We start from the raw sequence: 25,628 nt of genomic DNA on the forward strand, positions 1-25,628 counted from the left end.
TCAAATAATCATCTAGTGAAATTCTCAATAGCTTTAATGGATTCTTTGACCCAGTAAATGTATATTTAGACACCAACTTTACCTTTGAAGTGGTTTGGAAGATATATTGGTTCTCATAGATTTTATATGGCTGCCATCTCCGATCCGCAATCTTGATGAGGTGGAACTCATCAAAAGTTGAAACTTATGGAGATGGAGTGCATGTGGAAAAAATGGTGCTTTTGTCTGGTAGGCCTATGTCCCCTTTATTTTGCTAAGCCGCCTGACTAATAGTAAATGTGTACATTCAAGTAGTAAATGTGTAGCCTGTGATATTTGCTTGTTTTAATGCATGGTCAGTGCTGGCAGTGTGTGTCCACACGGTGAGTTGTGGACAGTAGTGATGGACAGGTGATGGACAGGTGCCGTGATGGACAGGTCTCCTCCCCTTGTCTGATCTGGGACCTGAGATCAGCCAACAGTGTTCATCCTGCAGAGCCGCTGCTGCCAATTATGGAGAGCCGGCATCGAAATTTTTGTTAACGCTGTATTCGGACTAAAGGAATCGAAAAATCTGTCACTGGAGAATTGTATTACATTTGTGTTTTGAAGATGGGATTATACAGAAGCGATCAGAGTGGAATTACGTGTTTAGTCGGAATACAAAAGTCATTGTGAAGCGGCTTCACACGGGTGAGTTACGGCTATACTATGCTTTTATTTTGACACCACAGTTTCACACGAATAGTAGAAGAATGTGATTTTACAAATGAGCTGTCTGTTTATGTGTTTACGTTTTCGGATTGTCAGCTGTCAGCTGCAGTCTGTCGCAGCAACAGGTTGTTGAAGATGCTCAAATTAAATCCTACTAAAGCTGTCAAGGGTTCGATTTATTTAGCACTAGACTTTATTTTGAAAGAATTTGGTTAAAAGAAATGTCCCGAAATGTGAATTTAGAGCCGAAACAACACCATTTAAGTCTGTACAGAGAGCATATTGATACATGGAGTTGCAAATTAAAGCATAACAAAATATTGCAATGTAATATGAATCATAGTTTAAGATGAAGATTTCCTTTATTAGTCCCACAAAGGGGAAATTTCAAGAGTTACAGCAGCAAAGTGGATAGCAAAAAAAATAGGCTAAATAAATAAATAAAATACTAAACAGCAGTATAAACTAGAAATATAAGAGAGGTATTAGCAAATAAACAACTAAAAATAAGTATTAACAATTTACTATATAAACAAGCAGAAATATAAAAAGTATAATAAAGTATTAACAATTTACAATATAAACAAGTAGAAATATAAAAAGTATTAACAATTTAAACTAAACTAAACTAAAACAACTTTAGGAACATTATATACATTTTAGACAGAGTCAACAGTTGGATATAGATTTCACAAAGAATATTGCACATATAAATTAAATTATAGAAATATTGTGCAGTGTTTATAATGCAGTGATTGTCAATGTCTGGTTTGTGTTAATTATGATTCTCTGTCAGAATTCATGTATCCAATAAAGAGTGTTTAAAAAAACAATGCAGGCCAGAAAGCTGTGTAACTTTGTAGACTGAAGAAATTCTTTTAAAATGTACACTATAACCGGATTTCATGACGATATGAGTTATTAAAGGTAAATAGTAGGTCTGTACGGGGGACGGGGATGTCTTGGTAAACCTGACAACCTTAGCAGAAGTCTCAAGCCTCTTAGTGAGTCTTGACACCTGGGTGAAGCAGAGCAGCTAATCTCCACAACCAAGAGAAAGAGTACATATACACAGTGTCACTGAATCAAAGCATTAGTAGGCCTAATAAACATTGGTCTGGAAAATGTCAGCATCACATGATTCATAGACTGCCTGATATGTTTTTGTTCTATGGTAATGCCATGATATTCAAGTGCCATTGATGAGTTTGTTTCAGGTTGAATTTGTTGAATTTCAGGTGAATTTGCTTTATTTAGTTAGCGGGCATGAGGCCTTTTCCCAACAAAGTGTAAACTTTTTATGTTGACATTCAATACCATCTTAAGGGCTATTTGAATGAATTGTAGTATGATTTATTTTTTAAATGGCTGCAAAATTTCGAATTTTTAAGATAAGATCAGATAAAATAAGATATGACTATTTATCCCGCAGTGGGGAAATTTAGTTGTCACAGCAGCAAGATACAGACACATAGATATAGAAGACATAATAAGAATATAAAAAAATAAGACATACACATACATTCTATACAAATTATATACATACATTTCTGCTATATATCTCTATATATTTTATTGCAGATGTTCATGTATTGTAAACACTAAAATATTGACTCAATGCTTCAGTGTTTACAGTACATGATGAAGAACAACTGCGATAAACATTCCAAACTTACCATTTTAGCCATTTTTAATTTTTAAAATCACACAAAAATTCATTAAAATGGCCCATAAAATGGTATTGAAAATCAACATAAAAAATTTACACTTTGTGTGGAAAAGTAGGCCTCATTCTAGACACCCAAATTTAACATGAATTTGCAGCCATTTCTAATTTTCCAAATATATTTATAAAATCAAACGGCAGATATGTCTAGCACAACGCAGTTAGTGGTGTGCATTGCAATATTTTTTACTGCACCATCATCTAGATTTGGATCATCAGGCAAGAAATATAGAAAATATAGAAAAAACATGGCACACGTTGCACCCCAATCACACCGATTTCAGAAGTGCTTGGAAAATTATGCAACTCACAGTCAGTGTACAGACACAAGACCTGGCTTTACCTTAGTCACCCTTCAAGCAGTTGGCTTCTGGAGATTCTGCCACTGTGATTTAATTTAGTGGGGGTTGCTTAACTCCCTGGTATTAGCACTAATCTACATGTGTGCACGTGTTACAACCACAGAGATCAGTGAGATATTATTTACAAGCAGAAAAAAACAATATTTTATTTGGAGCAAAACGCATATTCTAATTTTAGAATTAAAGCCTAAAAATCCATCTGTGCTGCATCAAAATATCAAAATAAGGCTTTTTTGAGTGCAGTTCCTGGAGCTGTTTTTTCTGTCCTCACCCCATACAGTTGTACCTGTTCTTTAAGTGGAGCCATAAGAGACTTAACCTGCCGTATACGGTGCTGAACATAGCAACTACAGGCTACCTGTAAGCCATAGCTTAGTTATTTAAAAAAAAAAACAGCTGATCGTTCACAGAGAGAGAGGGCACTGATCCTGTTTAGTGTTAACGACATAATGAGGATGTATTTTTAGGTGCTACTCTCAGACGAACGGTGAAAAGTGGCGTTCAGTAAACACATCAACAACACAGCTCTCTCTCACGCGGGAAGCGACTGGTGTTTAAATGTGATGCTTGTGACATGGTGTTTCTTTCTCTGTATGTTTGTGTGTGTGTGCTCCAGGCCAACAGAGCCAGATACGACGACATGGCAAAAGTCGGCACTGAACACTCAACCAGACAGTGGTTGACCACCAACGCACATGATGATGAGCTCGCTGTCATTGAAAATGGGGACAGCAGGTCTGATATCACCATGAAATAATTAAATAATAATAACTTTTGGTTTTTACTTTTAAGCTAGGATTTTGTGGAGCTTCTCAACCACATTAGCATATTTACATTGTTTTGTCTTTAACAATTCTGACAACTTCGCTACCTTTGATGTAGGGCTGGGCAATATGGGGAAAAATAAATGTCTCGATATTTATGACCAAATACCTTGATATTGATATTGTGACAATACTGTAGGGTTGACTATTGGTGCTTTTATAGAAAATAAATTTACTTTTAAGTCAGGATTTTGTGGAACTTTTCAACCCAAATTAGCATATTTATATTGTCTTTAACAATTCTGACAGCTGAAGATATATCTACTTTACCTTTGATGTAGGGCTGGGCGATATGGGAAAAAATGAATGTCACAATATTTATGACCAACTACCTTGATATCGATATTGTGACAATACTATAGGGTTGACTTTTGGTGTTTTTAAAAACAAATAAATAATAATCAATAATGTGGCTATAATGATTGAATATATATCTTCTTTACCTTTGATGTAGGGCTGGGCGATATGGGAAAAAAAGCCACGATATTTATGACCAAATACCTTGATATTGTGACAATACTGTAGGGTTGACTTTTGGTGCTTTTAAAAACAATAAATAATAATAATGTGACTAAAATGTTTGAGTGGGTAAAGGCAAATAATAGAACAGCAAGAACAGGTTGGTAAGTTCGGATAATTAGGTCACTTTCAGTAATGTAGCCTTTAAAACCAAGAGATATTATGACAAAAGCCAAAGTCTAAGACAATCATGACACCAACATACGCAGTTGCTCTTAAAGTTGGAATAAGATGTTTTTTTTAATCTCTTTCCTTGAAATGATTGTGACAATGTGATTTATTATTGACAGATAATTAGATATTATTGACGGTGTATATCTTCTCAAAAAAAGTTCTTTAATCAATTAATCAATCTCTTCCAAACATATCACAATGGAAATGAAACCACAATTAACTGAGGATTGTGTCTGAAAACAAAATAATTCAAACTTTATGGGCGACCATGAAATATGGATATACTGCCCAGCCCTACTTTGACAGACTGACATTTATCACATGGACGTTGCATGATCTTCACCGTGTCCCTGTTATTTTCCCCCACCTGCTCTCTGCCAGGGCTCAGTCTCTTTGTGAAGACAACTCAGGGAGAGCGCTGTCTTCAGAGTCCCACTTTACAGGTGCTGGGGCAATGGCCAGGTAAACAACTAGCACTCTTCTAGTAACACATTTAAAATCTTAGTTACCATTGGTGGAAAGTAAAGTTCATTTACTCGAGTACATTACTTATGTAAGATTTTGATTTACATCTCTTGAGTATTTCAATTTTTTTTCTACATTGGACTATACTCCCCTACACAGGTGCATCTCAATAAATGAAAATATCATAGAAACGTTTATTTATGTCAGTAATACAATTCAAAAAGTGGAAATAACACATTATATATATCCACTACACACAAAATGAAACATTCCTTATCTTAATTTATTTAATTTCTTCTAATTATAATGATTACGGCTTACATTAAAAGAAGATCTAAAATTCAGTGTATCAAAAAAAATGTAATATTACAAAAGACACATTTTAAAAAGTATGTTTAATATGGAAATATTGGCCTCTGAAAAGTATGTCCATCTATGTGCACTCAATACTTGGTTGGGGCTATTTGACTTGAACTACTGGAAATGGACATTTCCATGATATTCTAATTTAATGTGATGCACCTGCATTTCAGAAAATATTGCACATTTTACTCCACTACATTCATTGGATGGCTGGTTACTGGTTACAATTCAGATTAAGATTTTCAACACAGCATGAAACATTAATAAGCTTATAAAACATAACACATTGTTGAAGAATAAACCAGTGGTTACCAAGATGTTTGGCTTGAAACCCTGAACAAAATAAAAAAAATAAAAGTCATTAATTTAAATAACTGCCTGAGGCCCCAAAAGATTACTTTAAATGACAAGTGGGTGCCATCACAGGTGACAGGTTTCAGCACCCAGGTTCACCATAGCTCATCCACGTTCCAATCAATCAAATCAATCAAATAGCCTTTATTGTCATTGTGGGTGCCACTGTTTAAGGTGCATAGTTAAAGCAATCATAACACAAAACAAAGATGAGTAAAACATTTGAAAATATGTTATAACACTTAGCTAAAACAAGGACAAAAACAAGGACAAGGACGTGTGCTGTAATAAATAAATATAAAAATAAATAAATGACCACTGAAAGTGCTACAAAAGTTATAGACGAGGTAGATAGTATGCCTTGCACATATTAGTTGTATTGCACATGTCAGTTTTATTACAGCTCTTTGCACCTTTTTGGATTATCCAGGAGTTAGGAGAAGTCAGGCACTTCTTGATAACAACCGGAGCTGCAACACCGAGTTTGATTTTGGCTCTTTAGAAACCCAAGTGTGATGTCATGAAGAATATGTTATTTAGTCTGATGTCCTCTCCCATCTCATAACCCCTAAGACATATCTTGTGATCATTTGAGGTTGCCCAAAACTGAGGTTGAGAACAACTAGACCAAACTACCTTAATGTATATCATGTAGATTTACACTGCTGTACTACCTTTACTGTAGGTAAATCTAAATACTTCCTCCACCACTGGTATTTAAATGTTCTGTAACCTCCCTAGGCTAGATGGGTGTCACTTTGTTCTGTTTTCCCTCCTGCTAACCTTCTAGGTTCTCTTACTTCTTCCTCATGCTTTGGAACTGGGCGTCTCACAGAGTGAATCCCGAAATAGAGAGGCATGACTCTTTCCTTGAGCGCTTCAGAGGCCCTGAGCTCAAAGACCTCTCCAGTCGAGAGAGCAATGCCCAGTCTGTGGGCCCCAACGACACAAACCATAAGAGAAAGTAAGTACGGGTCTGTGTGGCAGTACGTTAAAGTTATATGTCCAGGCCTTATAGCGGCAATGGAATTGAAACATTTCAAACAATATCCAACAAAGAGGAAAATGAATCTACATTACATGAGCACATTGCCAGAATGACATGCAACTGCTGAATTAGAGTATCATTTCCTGTCATGGAAAAAACTACTAGACAACCCTTTTTCTTAAATTTCTTGTTCATTTTAATGCCTTGTACAACTAAAGATACATTTGTTTGGACAAATTTAATGATAACAACAAAAATAGCTCATAAAAGTTTAATTTAAGAGCTGATATCTAGACATTTTCCATTGTTTTCTTGATAATAACCAAAATAATGATCAAGCAAACCATGGAAAATGACTGAATCTGTTGAATCAGCCCTGTGATTCGAATCTGCTCCAAAATTTTAATTGTTCTTCTTCTACACCCTTCCACCAAGTTTCATAAAAATCAGGCCAGTAGTTTTTCTGTAATCTTGCTGACAAACATGCGGAACCAAAAAGGTACCATCCCCCCGAAGTACGTAACAATCATTCCTCAAATCTTTGATGAGTCACACTTGGTTAAATGGAACTAAAAAAAGATGCTAAAGTCGTAGTGAACAGGAAGTTAGAGCATTTTCAGCTTCTTTGACATATTTTCAAGTCTCTGGATTGCTTGCAAGTGCAAAAATGGAGCTATGTAGAGATACGGACCTGCAGAGGACTGTTGTGTGGCACAAAAACCTCCCCCACCAGCACTGTTAGCTCAAAAGAAGGACATGAAAATGGATAAATGAGACCACAACCTCATTCTTTGGAATTATCAACTAAAATTTTTTCCAGCTGAAATAAACAAACAGTCCAACCATGATATTTATTTGCTAGATAAAACTTGTGTGGTTTAGTGTGGCTGATTACCTCAAATCACATCACAATCAATTGATAAATTAATTTAAAAAATCACAGGAACACATGATTAGAGCAATGTATTCTTTTTATTTAATTTCACCGTGTTTGTGACACTGAGGGTTCCCTGTTTGTTTCTTTTGTTTCTCTCCAAAGTCTTGCCACTAAGTGGCCACTAGCTACTTACAACATGAATAACTGCAACAACACAGACGAGTAAGTGTGTGCATATCCGTTTCAGAAAATAGAATGTAAATTAAATAGTATAATAGAAAGTAGATCTTTAGAGAAATCAGTCATCGCTTATGCTGGACATTAGTAGCATATTTTGTAGCTACTGCAATATGTTCTGCAGTAAATAGCGAAACTTGAAGCACCGTAGTCCTTGAAACAACATGTCTTCCAGTTCCCCATTCCTTTCCGTTGTTTCCTCCTCATTAGACAGATAGAGCCGAAGCCCTTTTGCCTGTTTGAGGGATTTTTTGTCCTAAATCATGATGCAGGTTTTCCTGATTTAATCTTCAGCAGAATATTTGGATATGAATTGTTCAGGCATATGCTGATACTTAAAGCAAGCCAATGGTTTGAAGTGGTGAACTGAAAAGAAGAACGTGGAAACTAACCTGTATCATGATGCCATCTGCTGGATAAACATATGACCTGCAACAGATCTTACAACAAAGTCTTGAATCTCAAGACTATGAAACCTCCTCCTATACCTCCACTAGACCCCCTCCTTCGTGTCGCCCCTCTGACAGTCCCTCGTAGACCTCCTCCGCCCTTTTATCACCACCATTAAAAACATTAATAACATGTGATCCATAGCAAAAAAGAGGACAAAAAGGAGGAGATAAAAAAAGATGAGAAAAAGGATGAGAAGAAAGACGGGGACAAGAAGGAAGAGGAGAAGAAGGATGAGAAGAAAGACGAGAAGAAAGATGAAAAGAAAGATGAAAAGAAAGATGATAAGAAGGATGATAAGAAAGATGATAAAAAGAAAGAGGAGCCACCGTAAGTATATCATTAGTGTTTGAGAGCTTTTATTACAGAAAACACACATTTGTTTGCTTAATACTTACTGTATGTAAAATTAACAAAGTCTTGGGACAACATAAAGTAATTCAGAGTTGTTTTTAGGAAAGATGTGTGGATTATGGATCCAGCCACAGACCAGTACTACAAATGGCTGTCCGTCATTGCAGGCCCAGTATTTTATAATCTGATTATGATTGTAACAAGGTATGTTCCATTTAATGTGCTTCAAAACTTATTGCATGTTCACACCAGGCGCAAAACTAATTTTTATTTCGCTTCACTTGCACAAGTTTAAACGTGGGATGGCATTTATATTTATTTATGTTAATCATGCGAGATTGTAGTAAACAACACTGCCATTACTTTCTGTCACCCTCCATGGCAGATATAACCACTATTGCTGAGTGCAGGGCTTTGAAGCAAATTTTTGTTGTGGCCAAACCACAGAATTACGTCACTTGAAGCCATTGGGGCCAAAAGCCCTTTTTACATTGACTCACATTGGGCAAGAGACTTTTTTTGTGTGAAACAACCATCGTAAAATGACTCGTTTCACTATCAGAATGTTATTAATTCGGTCCAATAACAATTGGAAAGTATAGAAGAGAAACATTTATTCCCATTCATTTAGTCATTCAAGTTAGCGGAGCACTTAGCTGGAAGTTAGCTGGCTTAAGTCTCTAGTTCACTTGCTATATTGACCCTCAGATGCAGAAGATCAAAGTAATTTTATACATGGAAGTTGGCTTTATGCTCCACTGAGCAACTTTTACTGGAATGACAGGGCCCAGCCTCCAAGGCTGTATCCAGTTCTCTTGATACATCCATGCTTTGTACCATTTCTAAACAGAGCTTGATCGATAAGAGCTATGCCATGCGGGACAATCTTAATGCTGATAAGCTTTCACAACTCAGTGTTTACGTTTTTCAACCTGCGCAAATACATGAAGATGCAAACACCACATAAGACGTCTCTTCCAGCGCACATGTCTCATGAATTTGTATCTTTGCATTTGCATTGACGCTGTATTAAATTGACTGCGCAAAAATTCCCCTTGTGCCCGGTGTGAACGCACTTAGTCCTCACTTGGTGGGCCATTTACAAAATTTTAAATGTATCCTCTTTGTCCTTCTAGATCCAGTTTTAACGAACTCCAGGACACATATACAAAACTCTGGCTATTCTTGGACTATGGCTCAGACCTGATCTACTATGCAGATACGTTTGTCAGATCAAGAACAGGTTGGATTCTTGAAAATAGTTCAAGACAGAATGGACATATATGGACAAGAGATTGTGTCCATTGGAGTTGTTTATTTGGCTTCTAACTTTGTGTTTGTTCCTTAGGTTACCTGGAACAAGGATTGCTGGTCAAAGATACCAAGAAACTGAGAGATAAATATAGAACAACACCTCAGTTCAAATATGACATGATTTCAATGATACCCACTGATCTGTTGTTTCTGAAATTCGGATACAACAACCCAGAATTCAGATTCAACCGTCTTTGCAAAATGCCGAGACTTTTTGAGTTCTTTGAGCGTACTGAAACCAGAACCAGCTTTCCAAACATGCTTCGTATTAGCAATCTCGTACTTTACATCCTTGTTATTATCCACTGGAATGCTTGTGGGTTCTTTGCCATTTCAAAAACCATTGGTTTTGGAACTGACACATGGGTATATCCCAATATCAGCCACCCAGAGTATGGCCGTTTGGCCAGAAAGTACATCTACTCCCTGTATTGGTCCACACTGACCCTCACCACCATTGGAGAGACCCCTCCACCAGTCAAAGAGGTAGAATTCCTCTTTGTTATTAGCGACTTTCTTGCTGGTGTGTTGATCTTCGCTAGTATTGTCGGTAACGTTGGTGCCATGATTTCCAACATGAACGCCTCTCGTGCGGAGTTCCAGGCCAAGATCGACTCCATAAAGCAGTACATGCAGTTTCGAAAGGTCACCAAAGACCTGGAGGCTAGGGTCATCAAGTGGTTTGACTACCTGTGGACTGAGAAGAAGACCTGTGACGAAAAGGAAGTTTTGAAGAACCTCCCAGATAAGCTCAGGGCTGAGATTGCCATCAATGTCCATTTGGATACGCTGAAAAAAGTACGTATTTTCCAGGATTGTGAAGCAGGTCTGTTGATTGAATTGGTGCTCAAGCTGCAACCACAGGTGTTTAGTCCTGGGGATTACATCTGTAAGAAGGGGGATATTGGCAGGGAGATGTACATCATCAAGGAGGGGAAGCTAGCTGTTGTGGCAGATGACGGTGTCACTCAGTTTGTAGTGCTCAGTGATGGGGCATACTTTGGGGAAATCAGTATCTTGGGTATCAAGGGCAGTAAAGCAGGCAACAGGAGAACAGCCAACATCAGAAGCGTAGGCTACTCTGATCTCTTTGCCCTGTCCAAAGACGACTTGATGGAGGCTCTAACTGAGTATCCAGAGGCCAAGAAAGCTCTGGAGGAGAAGGGGAAAGCCATCCTGATGAAAGACAACCTTATTGATGAGGCAGTAGCCAACGCTGGTGCTGACCCTAAAGACCTGGAGGAGAAGATTTCCAAACTGGAGACCAACCTGGACCTCATGCAGACCATGTTCGCCAAACTGATGGTGGAGTTCACGTCCAACCAGTCGAGGATGAAGCAGAGGGTCACTGAGATGGAAACCAAAGTGAAATCGATGAAACCAGAAGACCTGTCAGAAGTGGTGGCCGACAAGGACAAGAAAGTCCAGTAAACTGCAAAATACCTGAAGGACTTAATGGGAAATGAAGGGACTTTTCATTTAGAATAGTAGACTGTCGCTTTTTAAAAGACCATGTTTATATCTATTTATACATCTCTGTTTATCATAATGTGTCAAATTGTGTACAGTGTATGCAGCAAATATTTTGTGTGTATGCTTTCATTGACAATTTAATCTTGTCATGAAACTACTTGAGTATGTTGATGAGAAGTGAATGCAAAAAAATGGCTTTTTATAGCCTTAGAATAATGAGGAATGTTTTTTTTCCTGATCAGTATTGACAATTTTTCCATAAACAACACAATGATCTGTTAAGTATGAACTGAAGTTCATACAATGCATTAATGCAACTCCAATATCCATTTGATACTATACATGAGTGTACAAAATAAACCAAAATGCAGGTCTGTTTCTGAGTTATCAGCATACACTATCAGTTGTAAATTGGGTGTTATATGTAAATTAACATTAAAATGTTCATATAACATATACTGTAAGTGTCTAGTTTGTCCTTTTGTGGTATTTTCTTGGGGTTTGTCCCTAGATCAACCCCTTTTCTGATCCTTTGTTATTATCAGGGCTGTACCGAATAGTTCAAGACTTCATTCAATGTGATTATGTTTGAATCAAGACTCGAGTGCTGTGCTAGAGTGGGCCGATTGGATAAATATATTGATGATTGGCTGAATACATCTGGGGGTTTTTTTACTCATAAGAAGGTGACAGCAAAACAGTATTTTCACAACTCACTCTGTGAGTTAAGGGTTTATTTCGACCAAACCAGAGCAGATTATTGTTGGAACAGCTTGGAAAGACTGATCAAAAAAGTTTTGGTGAGTTTTGTTTTTCTTCTGCTGAGTTTTGACAGCTATTTTTTACACCGCTGTAAAAATTGTTATTTTTTTTATTCCTTTAAAGATGACCATTTTAACATGGGCGTCTATTTTTGGAGCCAGTCGAGTAATTACCGTTTTTCACACTTCTGCAATGACTTAATTTTTCAGCCCTGGAAGTTGCCATTAACAAATGTAAAAAAAAAAAGAAAAAAACTTTGTGTGGAGTTTGCCTGTTCTCCTTGTCAGCATTGGTTCTCTCCGGGTACTCCGGCTTCCTCCCACGGTCCAAAAACATGCAGTTAGGTTAATTGGTGACTCTATGAAAATGTATATTTTGACACCAACATTGACCTTCTAAGTGGCTTGGAAGATACATTGGTTCTCATGGATTGTATTTGGCTGCCATCTTCGATTCCACCATCTTGATGTAGTGGCTCCCATCAAAAATTGAAACCTATGGTGGTGGAGAGCATGTGGAAAAAAATTGGTGCTTTTGTCCGACATGTCTCATTCTTCTCTAATCTGGTCCTAAGCCTCCTGACTATATGGACTAAAGCAGCTCTAAGTTCTCCATATTATATGTTGTAGTTGGAAATTCCTGCAATGAATATTAAAGACAGAGTTCATAGATCTTTTTTTAACCTTTATTCATTTTGCATAATAGGTGCTTCCATAAGAGTTTCACATTATCTGCACATTCTTAATGTACCTGAGATATTTGGCCAAATAAAACTTTTTACTCTTTTCCTTATATAGGCATTGCACATTTGGCAACTGCTCTTACAAAATGTGCAATCGGAAACACTTAATAGCAAACAAACCAAGGGAGGGGAATACTCTTTCGGGATGTGAAAGATCGCAAGCTACTGAAACCACACAATCTGGTCAGGTTTACTGTTTCACAACACACAGTATTCATTTTATATGCAATACAAGAGGCACAACACAGAAATACTTCAAAATAACTTTTAGGCTAGTGGTGAGTTTGTTCTCTCACTCGCAGGAGATATAAGTTTGTCAGTGTTCGGGTTAGTAGTAATATAAAAGGCTTCACCTCAATATTCTACAGCAACAATCGTTGGCAAGGAGCACCATTATGCTCAATCCACTCCCAGTTGTGGAAAGAGAGCCTTAGGACTGACTACTGCTACACCATGAAGAACTGAAACACATGAGAAAAATCAAACTAATTCAATAAATATACTGCATGTGCTGGCACAACTCCTGTGTTTAAGTGCACTTTCACAGTTTCACAAATCAAACATTGTTCACATTTGCCCAAAAACAAAACACAAAAGATAAAATACGTTATTCAAGTGCAGTGTGTAACTCTTTGGGAAACCTAATGTATATGAAAATGACTGTCAAGAGACGGTAGGCCTCAGAGTGAAAGGCCCACATTGGAGTATGACTGGCAGAGGTTGGTTAGGCACAGGGTTATTGCAGCATTTGGTTTCATGTCATTTACTCCCCCTTTTTGTGGAACTCCCTTTTTTCTTAAAATGCAGTCTGAAAACTTTCTCTGTGGATCTGTCACAGCATCCCAAATCCTTTGGCATATGTGATGGCCTTGAGGAGTCTTTCTCTCAGTTTTTCCTTTGAGGAGTATTCTGGGAGCAGCAGTGCATTAAAGCAGGTGTGAGAGGTCGGTAGCCTGAAGAGAGGATGAATAGTAAGAGCATTAAAATTGGGGCAAATGTGAAATGAGACAAGCTTATCATGAGGGTTTAAGCCTTAACAGAGTCTTTTGAATATTCAGGCTTTTGTCTCTACTCTGCTCTCTCTTCATCATCACCTCTATCCAGATTGCCAGGTCACAACTAGGGATGGGCGTTTGGAAGAAATCTGCCAACTCGAGCATCTATAACGTTAACGATCAATTAATCGATTAATTGCTATGTTTTTACACATACTCCAGTATGTGTAAAAACATGCATACATGGGTAAAATTAAAGATATATACACTGTACTATGCAAAAGCCTGTTTTGATAACGGATGCTTTAATTTTGAAAGGATAAAAAGAGACTTCCTGTCAATCGTAAAACTCAAGTGAGATTAAACTGTAAAGATAACGTCAAGGAGTTCAATGTTTTATGTTTTAGCTACCAAAGAGGCATGAGGTTAGTTTTCACAGTAATCTTGCAGATTTAAGTGTGTTTTGTATTTAAATTAGTTTTGGATAAAACTAAACTCAGTAATTCATGCTATCAATGTTTGATACAGTAAGCTAGTTTTGCTGAAAATAATAGTTTTGTATTTCTGTGTGTTTTATAATTGTTATTGCAACTTTAAGTTTGCAAACTGCAGCTTTATCCAACTTAATTCTCAGCTCACTGGCTTATTGACGTACAGCCGCAGAACTGAACGATTGGCCGTGTTTCAGTACAGTGAGTACTGATACGCAGTCATAGATAGAAATTAAAATAAAAAAAATACACATATCGATTACAAATTCCATGTGATCGACCAAATTCTTAACGACCATTATTAATAATCGATTAATTATTCCTATCCCTAGTGAGAAGTTTCTCATAGACTTCTAAACAATCTGACTTCTTTTTGCAACCTGTGCAGTCGCCCCCTGCTGGTCATTAGTAGGAATGCAGATTTAAGACACATCCATATTGGCTTCACTTCTTTTAGGTGGCTACATCCATTTCTTTTATACAGTCTGTGTCTGTGTGTGTACCTGTCTGTGTCGGAGCCATTCTTGGCAATGATCATTTTTAATTTGCCAAGCCCACCAACTGGTGCTCTGTCTGTGCCGGTGGTAAACTGAAGAAACAACCTCTTCTGTTCCTCTCCGAAAGAGTGAATTGTTTCCCAGAAATCTCTGTGTGCAGGAAACCAAAGTCAACATTAAACAGCAATGATAAAATCAGTGTCCAGTTTTATGTCCTGCTGCTTAAAACATATATTTTTTATTACAACTGTTGTATGTGGGCAATAGGTCAGTGGGACTTACTTGATGATCTGACTGTCTTTGCTATAACCTCCATCATATTCTGTTGTCTTTTCAAGTGCTTCAAAGTCAAGTTTCTGTGAAATCCCAACAGATTGCTCTGTAAGTCATATAACAGTGAAAACAATAAAGTAATAAAACATCTAAATGAAGCATTGTTTACTCACCCTGCTTCCACAGATAAGCAGCTCAACTTCCTCAGGTCGAAACAAATGTTTCAGTGGGGACTCATTTGTGACAATTAGGAAACCTTTTTTGAAGGCTTTGAATTGTCTCTCCACGCTCTTGTTCAATATGTAGTCAGCATACATGTCCACAAACTCCTGAAATAAAGATGTAAAAAGCAAAAACACTTTTTTTTACATGACATGTACAGCAAAGATATAGATAATAATGATTTACTTTTTTTTCCACAACTGCAGTAAAACAACTGTGAATCTCTGACCAACAGTGTATTTTGTGTATTTTAAGTGATGTTTCTATACACTTTCTCTCAACAGAGGAAAGACAACCTACAGAATACAGTTTTTTCAGCTCTTACATCCAGTTCCTGTTGAAATGTACAATTAAATAGAAAGAGGAGAAATATGTGCCAGTTACTGATTCTGCTAATATTGAAGCCCGACCCTATCTTCAGACAGGTCACAGACAGCCATGTAATAACTTTTTTTTATTTATTGAGGAAAAGTATGATTAAATTGCTACCAAGCCCATAATAACAGTATATTTTTGACAAGATTTTAAAAATTCATATCGCGATATTAGCAACATTCCTACTTGTTGATGTAGTGACATAAAATCATTGCATTCAAAACTTCCTGAAGCTAAAGTACAAAAGCATCAGCAATAAAATGTAGTTAACGCAACAAAAGTAGAAGTACTCGTTATGCACAATGGCCGCACCCCATTGTTATATACGTATATTCTATATATATTGTTGGATAATTATTTTTGATGCATGTATGTAAGCAGCATTTACTGTCACCAAATGGTCACCTAACTAGTTAATGTACTTTTATGTGGTTTCATTTATAAAAATGTTTAATATCATGTCTTTATGTTAAATCTTGATAAAAAGTCACTTAAGCTGGCAGCTAAATGTAGTGAATATTTGCCTTTAAAAGTAGAAGTAAAAAAGAAGTATGAAGTTACATAGATGGAAATACGCCAGTTAAGTAGTGTTCTCAAAATCTGCCTCAAAATTCTACTTCAGAACAGTACTTTGTAAATGTACTTCCATTTTGCAACTGAAGAGTCAAGGGTACATTTTTTGTATTTGGCAATTTTCGAGATTTGCTCTTTACACTACATTTTAGATTTATGGTTGATTTTTATTTTGTTGAATGATTTTTATTTATTCAGACTTAAAAATAATTTAAAAAATCATATTTTCTATATATTTTTCAGTATTTTGTAATATTGTCAAGAATATTGTTATTGTAGAAATACCCTGAAATAGTGTGATATTCTTTTAGGGCCATATCGCCCACTCCTACTTCCACTACCATAATGTCAATGATCATAATAATTTGTCACTCAGAGAAATGTTGTGGTTTATTAAGACATTTCACCTGTCTATTCTCCTTAGTAATAGGGATCTGGTCTCCCTGCTCTTTTAAGTCATATAAGATCGGGTTTCCAAAAAGGTCCTTGTGTGATATCTGGAAGGTGAGCGTCATGTCTTCTTCTACGTCTCCGGTATATTCAAGCAACTCCTTCAGACTTTGGTAGAGACCCTGCAAGAAGAAATATCAGCTGTTAAACAAATTATTTGACATTTTGGGAAAAATCTTGTTTACAGTGAGATGACAACATTGATTCCACACTAGTCAAGCTTGCTTTTCCCCTCTAGCTTCCAGTCTGTTTGCTTAGCTTCAATGTTAGGTATCAATATTGTATATTAAGTATTTTTTCCAAAATGTTGAACTTTTCCTTTTACTAAAAAGCTAATCCTGCATTAAAAAATATAAATAGCGTTGTGAATGTGGTTTCTTTCCAGCAACTCTGAAAACTTCAGTATCATTTTCTTGATTCTAACAGTATCATGATAATACCATATACAACTTCAGCAAAAGAGGTTGTCTCCTAACATGTATTGTCCTCTTCCAAACACATTTAGTATTTTGTTTGGCAAGGTTCTCCCACATCAAAAGTATTAATTAAAAATGAAAAAAAAAAAAAGCACATCTAGTCTTCCTTTCCCGCCCGTAAAAGAGTCCATCAAGATGGATAGTGTTAGAAGAAACATCAGAGAGTTTCAGCCATACACGTGCAAGCCTCATCAGATTCAGATGAGGAGTCTATTGAGGACCAAAATCGAGTGGCAGACATATCAGACTGGTAAGTTTAGTCAGCATCTTTTAGCTTGTTAGTCTGCAAATTGCATTGGCTGATAGAGAACAGAAAATTACTGTACTGGATGTGAGTCTGACAGGTCCAAGTAGGTCCCCTTCTTGCCCATGAGTTTCCTGTAGGCAACCATAGGGAAATGAACGTCCAGGATGCAGTTGTTGTAGATGGCGAGCCCCAGGACGAGTCCAACGAGCGTGTACTGGGCTTCATTTTCCAGTGATGATGAATTAAACCAAAAAAGTTTTGTGTCGTCGTCGTAGCTAAACATTCCTGTTTGGGAAGACAGAAGAGAGAAACACACATAAGGAATAAAATACATAGATAATGGAATCATTTAGTATTGTTTACATTAGAGGTGTGAATCAGCAGAGGCCCCACGATATGATTTTATCCCGATACTTGAGTCACGATATGATTGCGATATTAAGCATTTTGAGATATTGTGAGGATTGCAATGCATTATATTGCGACTTAACTGTTTAAATGCTTTTTGTGTCCACAAAATTAAATTCAATCAAGAATTGTTTTGACAAATCAGAGAAAATTCTCAGTCTATTCATCTCACTTCAGAGTCAAACCCACAGACTGACCAACAAAATATTCAGTCAAACTGAACTGAACTGATATCAAACATGTACGGACGACAGCAACTGCAGCATTTTATCAAACTTTCCTCAACTTTAAACTTCACTGCTCTGAATTTTTTTTGAATGAAACATAAAAAAAAATCTTGCAGCGTTATTTTGACAACTTCTCAACACGATATCCTGACACATGGTACCTATAGATTCCTTAGATCTTCTAGTGTCATGTGATACCATATATCCATTAAATTCCTCAAAGTGAACCTGCTACGGCCTCCGAGAAAACCCCCCCAGCAAAAATACTAACGGCAGTTCGAAAGCTAAATATGAATACTTGGTGGCCATGAATCAATATAATATTGCCACGCAAAATATAGCAATACTATACTGTATCGTATTTCCCCCCCACCTCTAGTATACATACAAGTGTATTTCCTTAGACATTGTGATTTTAGTCTCACCTATGTCAGGATTGAAAATTTCCTCCAAAACCAACTGAAAGAACTCCTTTGAAACGCCTCCCTCGTCTACACCTTGCTCCCCTTCAAACTCAACAAACAGCTGCTTCTTCAGGTCCGATGGGTTCTCCATGGAGATCATCTCCAGCTGCAACACAAAGGGGGGGTTTGATATTATTGAAAAACACAGCAGGACTGAGCCTTAATTTGTCATCACATGCAACATATTGCACTGGCTGTGACTCACTCTGACGAGGGCGTCGTCAATGATGTGGTCTCTGCGTACTTTGAGCTTGAGATAGGGGTTGGGCTGCTGGCCCTGGACCATGCTGTAGAGGGCCGTGAGGCGCCGCTCGCTGTACATCCTGATCCTGTTGTCGTAGTACAGTCCTTGGCTCTTGGTGACCACGTTGAGGATGAAGGGGCAGCTCTGGAAAGAAAACTTGGTTTCGGCATTGACTTTGAAAAAGGTGAAATCCTTGTCCATCTCGATCACTTCGTTCAGCGACTCGTTGACGAAGTCCTCAAAAGGGATGAGGGGCTTAATGCTATCTACAGGTCTGACACCGAGTTCTTTCTCCAGAAGATCGGCTCGGGGACCCTTCTTGTAGAGCTGCTCCTCACCTAGCAGCTCATGCAGGGTGAGCTCGTCGGACTCGGAGTCTTCCTCGTCCTCCTCGTTGTGCTCCACGTTCACATCGCCACCCAGGATGCTTGCGTAGAAGGCGACTTTTAAACACTGCGTGGCGGCGACCACGGTCTCGTCATCGTTCACCAGGTTTTCGCTGTCATATTCATTGCTGACGACCGTGAAAGTGATAAGCTGCTGGAAGGTCTCCATCATCCGGCGGATGTGCGTGAGACCATACACGGACCAGAGCTTTGAGAGCCTGGCGAGCGCAGACACCGGCAGTTTGCTCATCGCTTTGCAGAACTGTGGCAACGCCACTTCAAGGTACTCCGGGCTGTGGAGGTTACTGTTCTCCAACATGATGACGAAGATGTTCAGGTAATCTGGGTTCGTCTCGTACACGTCAAGGTACTCCAGGTCAAGTTCCATGTTTGGTGTGAGGTAAATGAGTGCGTTTACAAGAGCTGCCTCTACCTGGTCAAGGCCTAGAAGTCTGTCGTAGACTCTCCGCACGGCCTCGATGTCCACCGTAACCTCACAAGAGTCGGACGTTTCACTACAACCCTCGTCTGGTAAAGCAGCAGCGGAGGAAGCCCCCATCTCCTCTGAGGATTTCTCACTCTGCTTCTCACACTTGTCCACATCTGATGGTTTTAAAGAGTCAAGGTCTTCAGTTGTTTTTGGTTCATCCTTCCTGAAACTCTTGACCAAGGCCTCGGCGTTGGAGAAAATCCTGCCGATGATGCGGATCAGAGCGGAGTAATCTCCCTTCTCCTCGCAGGAACTCAGGATCATACATACTGTGTTCTCTGTGAGGTAATGAAGATCTGGACCAAGACAGTAAAAAGGAAAATTGAATTAAAACAGTGAAGTGATTCAAAGTCAATGTCCCTGAGAGTGTGAGTCAGTTTTTACAGTACCTGAGAAGTCCTCCTTGGGGGTACAGAGGTTCATCTCGCTCATCTTACTGTCCAGATGAGTGTTTGGATGTTGGGCTTCAGAGTCTTTCTTGGAGGGGTGAGGATTACAGAGTTTGGCATTAATCTTAAACAGCTCAAGCGCTTTGGCAGCTGCTGAGTTCTTATCCAAAGGTTGAAAGTCACTACATGATGCGCAAAACTCATTCGTGCAGTCGCCATTTCCACAGCCGTCAGTTAACTGCCGAAAGTAGCGCTCAATTAGATGCTTTGCAGTCGCTCTGTTCCTGTGTAAGATATTTAACAGGAAGTCAAACTGATGATTCAAAATCATCTGTGGTTAGAAAAAAAGCATTAACACATTCTAGCAATGTAAATAATACAAAATGTTGACTACACTGATAGTTTGTAAAGGAACAAATTGTTTTAACAACTAAATGACAGAAATTGGCATCAAAGGGTGCAACTATAGAAATAGAATGAGACTAGAACAGACATTGAATTGTGTACCGTGGTCACTTGACTAGTTCAAGGGAAAGTGGCTATTGTTGTTTGTTCTTATGGTGACAACACAGGCCAGTGGGATTGTAAAGGGTGTCACCCTCACTGGTTTGAAGATGGACAGCCTGCTAGTTAGCCTGTTTGTCCCCGTAGCTGCTGTCCTCTCTAGAGCTGTGCATCTTCACTGGTCTCACGCTTTGATTACGATGATCAAGTCCACAATTCGATTCAATTTGATTCCCCGATGCATCACAATGCGTTACATCCTCTATTTTTTTTAGATTACAACACATGGTTACTTTTTCATCAATAAATACTATTGGTCTGTGGGTTAAATTTTTATTATTTAAAGTGCTTTTCAAAATGTATAGCCTACTTTTGGAGTCTAAGGACATTCCTAATAACCAAAATTTCTGTAAACCAAAATAAATAGTATAAGCCTAGCTTACTACCCCACATAATCTGTCTGATTATCGACTATCGATTATCGACTGTCACTGCATCGATACAGAATCATCCCTGTCTGGATTGCGATGCATGGATTATACAATTATTTTCAACTCCCCTAGTCCACTCTCCTCATGGTGAAGTAGTCTCCTTGCGGCAAGGAGTGAGTAACCCTGAGTAGGGTTGGGTGGTAAATCGGTATTATGAGTTATACCGATATATTTTAGAAAGCGATATGTAGTTGAGACAATACCGCCATACCGATATATAACTAACTTATTAACTTATGACTGCTATTTGTTATGGCCGTTTGCTCCTCTCTGCGCTGATAGACACAAATAATTCTCTGCAGCTCATACTCTTTGGCTCAACTCAGCCCCTTGCACGTGTACGTTGGAGGTATTTTGGTAAATACCTACATAAAACAGGTTGATGATGATTACTTGTGATGTTGGGTTAAAACTAAACGCTTTGCATGTTTTGTTTAAATTACCAATATATATTATATATTGCCATTCGGGCTAAAATACCAGGATATGAGTTTCGGTCGATATCGCCCAGCCCTAACGCGGAGACTCAGCGCTGCTGTTGGCCACCAGCCAGTGTTCAGCTCATTTTCTGAAACCAGCCTAGCATGGTGGAATTAGTAAGCTAGCAGGACGGCTGACTAGTTGGGGAGCTGGTAGAGATGTAACAAAACGTTTTGAGACAGTTTGAATCAGTGATGCAAATATGTGACGATTCAAACTGGTGGGATGAAAATTTAATTGCGAGACTTTAAAACAGCAGATAATGCATCTACTTTTTACTTTTGGTCATACATCCTACGTCACTCATGTCAGAAACTGTATCAAGGCGGGAAACCTTACAGAATTCACAATCCAGTAAAGAATCAAAGCTGTGTGACAATTGCGGTTTCAGATTTGGATTGTTTTTTGTTTTTCAAATTCAGTTCAGTTTATTAATTGTTAAAGACAAGATATTTTTAACAACTTCACTAAAAACAACAACTTCAGTTAAAAAACGATTTCTTTAATTTAAAGAAAAGATTAAATATGTTTTGTAGATTTTTGTCTGAAAAAAGAAAGGAACCTTATTAAGTCATTATTTGTCTTCAATCTCATTTTGTTATGAGAAAATTGTATCCTGACGCCAGTATTGTGAATTGTATGGAATCGTGTGTTCAGTATACCGTTACAACCTTATAGGTGGCTAGTAGCTAGCTTGCTAATTCCACCAAGTCTGCTAATTCCTACACAGGAAAATGAGTCGAACAGAGTTTTTTCAATCTGCTTTTCTATGCTGTTACAAGAGTGTGTTTGTTTACGTGAGCCCACTACAACAGATTCAAGTTCTTAATAAACGTCTATTGCTCTGACCTGCTGTGTTATTTGAATGGGAATGTCAATCTTCAATTCATTCAACTTCTATGGGTGCAACTTTTCAGTTAGAAACATTAGTCTAACTAATTGCATGTTTGTTTATTAGTTTAGCAACAAGTTAACTAGTTGAGTAGACAAACAAATAGAGTGACTTACATTCGGCTGGATTCAGGAACACTCCTGCAGTCCCTATGCACAGTACTCTGAAAAAAAAAGTTCATTCATTCTGTCAGATTTTACTACGTGAATTTACAGCCCATAATAAAAGAAGCTGGCAATTTGAGTCAACTGATTGTTTGGTTATTAGGGTCCTGGTCAACATAGACATTTATTAGCCCTATAAATCATAACTGGTAATCTGGTATTCTCGACTGACGCTAGATGTGTGGCAGATACGCCACTGTATGAAACTTTTAAACATCCCAACACACACACACAATGACATGTTGTGTGTATGTTGACCAGTGGTGGAATGTAACTAAGTACATTAACTCAAGTGCTGTACTTAAGTACAATTTTGAGATACTTGTACTTTACTTGAGTGTTTCCATTTTATGTAACTCTATACTAACTCACTACATTTCAGAGAGTCATTGCACTACTGATTGTGCATTTTTATAAATTAAAACACATTACAATATATTAAGTGGTTAAAATTAAAAGTATAATGCAGCTAACATGAATGCATTTATAAGAATAATAAGAATAATTAAATAATATATTTGTAATATATATAACAATTTGAGTGGGGCCATTCTGCATAACGAGAACTTTAGTTTTTAGTTTTTCTATTCTATTCTTTTGTTTTCTTTTTAATTTAACTAGCTCCAGAGAACTGGGCGAGACAGAAACGTTACCTCAATTTGTCTGTATGTCTTGCATGTATGGAAAAACTGACAATAAAAAATCTTTTAATCTTTTAACATTTTGAGTCTGATACTTTTGTACTTTTACTTTAGTAAATTTTAAATGCAGGACTTTACTTGTAGTGAAGTCATTTTAAAGTGGGGTATTAGTACTTTTACTTAGGTAAGGTACCTGAATACTTTCTCCACCACTGGTGTTGATGCAAGACACTGAGAGCTTCCTTTCCATGTATCAGTTTACGGATTAAACAAATCACAGAGTGGGAAATAACAAATACAGAGCTTACAGGTCAATAGAAGAACTCATGCCGCACACAATTTTCTCTCGCTCTTGTGCATTAACCCAGAGCACTGAACTTCCATTTAGTGACAGCATTAATGTGTTCATATTAAACCGTGTGCTCTTTTGGAACAGCTGTGTGGATGAAATGTTTCCAAAAGGACATGTGACCCAGTATCATGTAATTGGTTTTGATTTATGACAAACAGATATTTGATTTCATGCATATCAGGCTACAAGATCATTTGATCTACTATATATAGTTATTTTAGGCTATTATTTATAATTTGGGGTACCGTGAAAAATAATGCCACAGAACTGTAACTGAATCAGGGGATGTCATAAGTTGAATTTTTTTTATTATATTACTATTATTATTGTATATATATATATATATATATATATATATATTTAAAGATCATTCTCATTGTACTACACTTTCAAATTTAAAAAAGTAATTGTGCACAAAAATGAGAAACAGCATTGTCGTACAAAAATAATTGATATTGTTGGTAATTCTCATTGTTTCAATCAATGTATTTGTATCTTCCAAATATACTTAAATTAGATTTTTTAAACAAGCTAACATGAAGGTTTTGAATGCTTGAATATAATCTTTGCCGTTTTTTTAAACACTGGCCCCTCCTTGGCCCCCACAACAAAATTGGTCTAGAACCGCCACTGTTTATAATAATTATAATAATTATAATAAATATAATAAATAATATAATAAGTATAATAACTGTGCATACATGTGTTGAAACCAAACTAAACATGGTCTACGCTCACAAAATAGTGTGCAGATGCTGGTGCCAAGATTGAGAACTGAGTTAGGTAAGAAAGCTTTTAGTTACGCCCCTTTATCATGGAACAATCTGCAAAATGAATTAAAATTGTCTGAGTTGATCACAATCGGTGAATTTAAATCGATTCTAAAGGATAAAGAAATAATTTCTCTTGGTCAGTGTGACTGCTCCATATAAGTCTCTACTGAGGCTCCTTCAGTGTTGTTGTGATGGCTGTATTTGTATTTAATTGTATTTAATTGTTTATGTTAACTGTGTATAAATGTTGTTACTTGTCACTTTTTACACCTCAAGGACACCATACCATTCTAAACACTGATTAGAAATTATACAAGGTTCATACACTTTTTCAGGACCTTACAACAGTTGTAAGTTGCATGTTTTAGATGAGTACTTACATGCTAAAAAGGGTAATTTCATTCAACCATACCAACAGCGATGGTTTTACACTTTTAACAACCAAAAGTAGTTTGCTAATCTCAATATTCAATTTAGTATTTTATTCATTGAACATGTGATTATCTATAGTCAGATTGCAAGAAAAATACAGTAAGAACTTCATTATTTTCAAGCACTTTATCCAAAATCCAAGCACTTTTCAAACCTTGAAAATACAACATTAAAATTTGAGCATTTTCAAAGATTTCAGGCATCCGTATGAACCCTGTTGTGATGCGTTTTTTTATGCCACTATATTCAAGCTGTTGTTAATGCCATGTATTAGTTATTAGCCACATTTGATCACCACCAACGTGATTCTGACAGCTGGCTATGGCGAGCTGTCACACAGCACTGATTTTATTGGTTACAGCAACTTATGGCGCTTCATACTTCCGAGCTAACTAGCTTAATATCACACGAATAAACAAGCTTCAGGACGTGAACACGACATAAAACAGTGTCAAGAGTGTGTGTCAAGAGTGTCAGGTGTCGGCCAGCTTCACGTACTAACCTGTGATTTGAACAGGGTGTCTGTCAGTGACAGTGCAAAAAAAATCTCCTCTGTCAGTGTGAGAGCTGCTGTTTTAGCCTCATTCAGTCCACTCCGGTCTGGGACGCTCCGGGTTGAATAAATGTTATTTATTTTCAACGAAATGTAGTCTGAGTGGAGCTCAAGAGTGACAACGTTAGGAAGTCACGGGTTAATACTTTTTGTCTGTAAGTTAGAGCAGAATATCCTCGCCTACCATCTTGTAAACAAGACCGAGATGTATCCCGGCATGCAGCGCGAGGCTGTCAAACACCATGCCCCCCCTTCTCCTCCCATCTCACCCACAACCCGCAGAAATACACCTGAAATAAATAACACCAAAAATATGATGTAATATGTCTACATTGGCTGTATATTCCTCCACAATACATTTTTTCCCACACGTCTTTCATTTCAATGTTTTAACAGACAGGAAGTTACATGTTTCTTGCTGATAAAAGCATCACTTTCTTTTTTTATTTTCTTTAAAAAAAA

At 37.4% G+C, this 25,628-nt stretch overlaps 2 protein-coding genes across 2 annotated transcripts; one reads left to right on the top strand and one right to left on the bottom strand.

The window, feature by feature from the left end:
- The first annotated feature begins 542 nt into the window (after window positions 1-542).
- On the top strand, window positions 543-11,737 carry cnga3a (cyclic nucleotide gated channel subunit alpha 3a). The gene is made up of 9 exons (XM_059341431.1): window positions 543-672; window positions 3,398-3,516; window positions 4,680-4,760; window positions 6,271-6,444; window positions 7,508-7,567; window positions 8,177-8,362; window positions 8,489-8,590; window positions 9,523-9,629; window positions 9,735-11,737. Exons 2-9 carry the CDS (start codon window positions 3,422-3,424, stop codon window positions 11,129-11,131), a joined length of 2,202 nt encoding a protein of 733 aa, XP_059197414.1. The 5' UTR covers window positions 543-672; window positions 3,398-3,421; the 3' UTR covers window positions 11,132-11,737.
- Window positions 11,738-13,157: 1,420 nt separating this feature from the next.
- Window positions 13,158-25,397, bottom strand: ube3a (ubiquitin protein ligase E3A). Its single transcript, XM_059341661.1, has 11 exons — window positions 25,116-25,397; window positions 22,368-22,414; window positions 19,885-20,168; window positions 18,581-19,791; window positions 18,337-18,481; window positions 17,356-17,561; window positions 16,511-16,675; window positions 15,107-15,262; window positions 14,943-15,016; window positions 14,667-14,810; window positions 13,158-13,630 (listed from the first exon to the last, which is right to left on the bottom strand). Coding segments are annotated over exons 2-11 (2,508 nt in total). The 5' UTR covers window positions 22,370-22,414; window positions 25,116-25,397; the 3' UTR covers window positions 13,158-13,509.
- Between the last annotated feature and the right edge of the window lie 231 nt (window positions 25,398-25,628).

Source organism: Centropristis striata, chromosome 9, assembly GCF_030273125.1.
Source record: "Centropristis striata isolate RG_2023a ecotype Rhode Island chromosome 9, C.striata_1.0, whole genome shotgun sequence".
NCBI classification, from domain to species: domain Eukaryota; kingdom Metazoa; phylum Chordata; class Actinopteri; order Perciformes; family Serranidae; genus Centropristis; species Centropristis striata.

Bases quoted from the DNA above. Each gene is read 5' to 3' on its own strand.
- ube3a (XM_059341661.1), bottom strand. The intron at 14,811-14,942 runs GTAAGTCCCACT...TCCTGCACACAG, and splicing joins AAAGACAGTCAGATCATCAA to AGATTTCTGGGAAACAATTC. The intron at 13,631-14,666 runs GTACACACACAG...TCCTCTCTTCAG, and splicing joins AATGGCTCCGACACAGACAG to GCTACCGACCTCTCACACCT.
- cnga3a (XM_059341431.1), top strand. From the start codon at position 3,422: ATGGCAAAAGTCGGCACTGAACACTCAACCAGACAGTGGTTGACCACC. The intron at 3,517-4,679 runs GTCTGATATCAC...GCTCTCTGCCAG, and splicing joins ATTGAAAATGGGGACAGCAG to GGCTCAGTCTCTTTGTGAAG. The intron at 4,761-6,270 runs GTAAACAACTAG...CTAACCTTCTAG, and splicing joins GGTGCTGGGGCAATGGCCAG to GTTCTCTTACTTCTTCCTCA.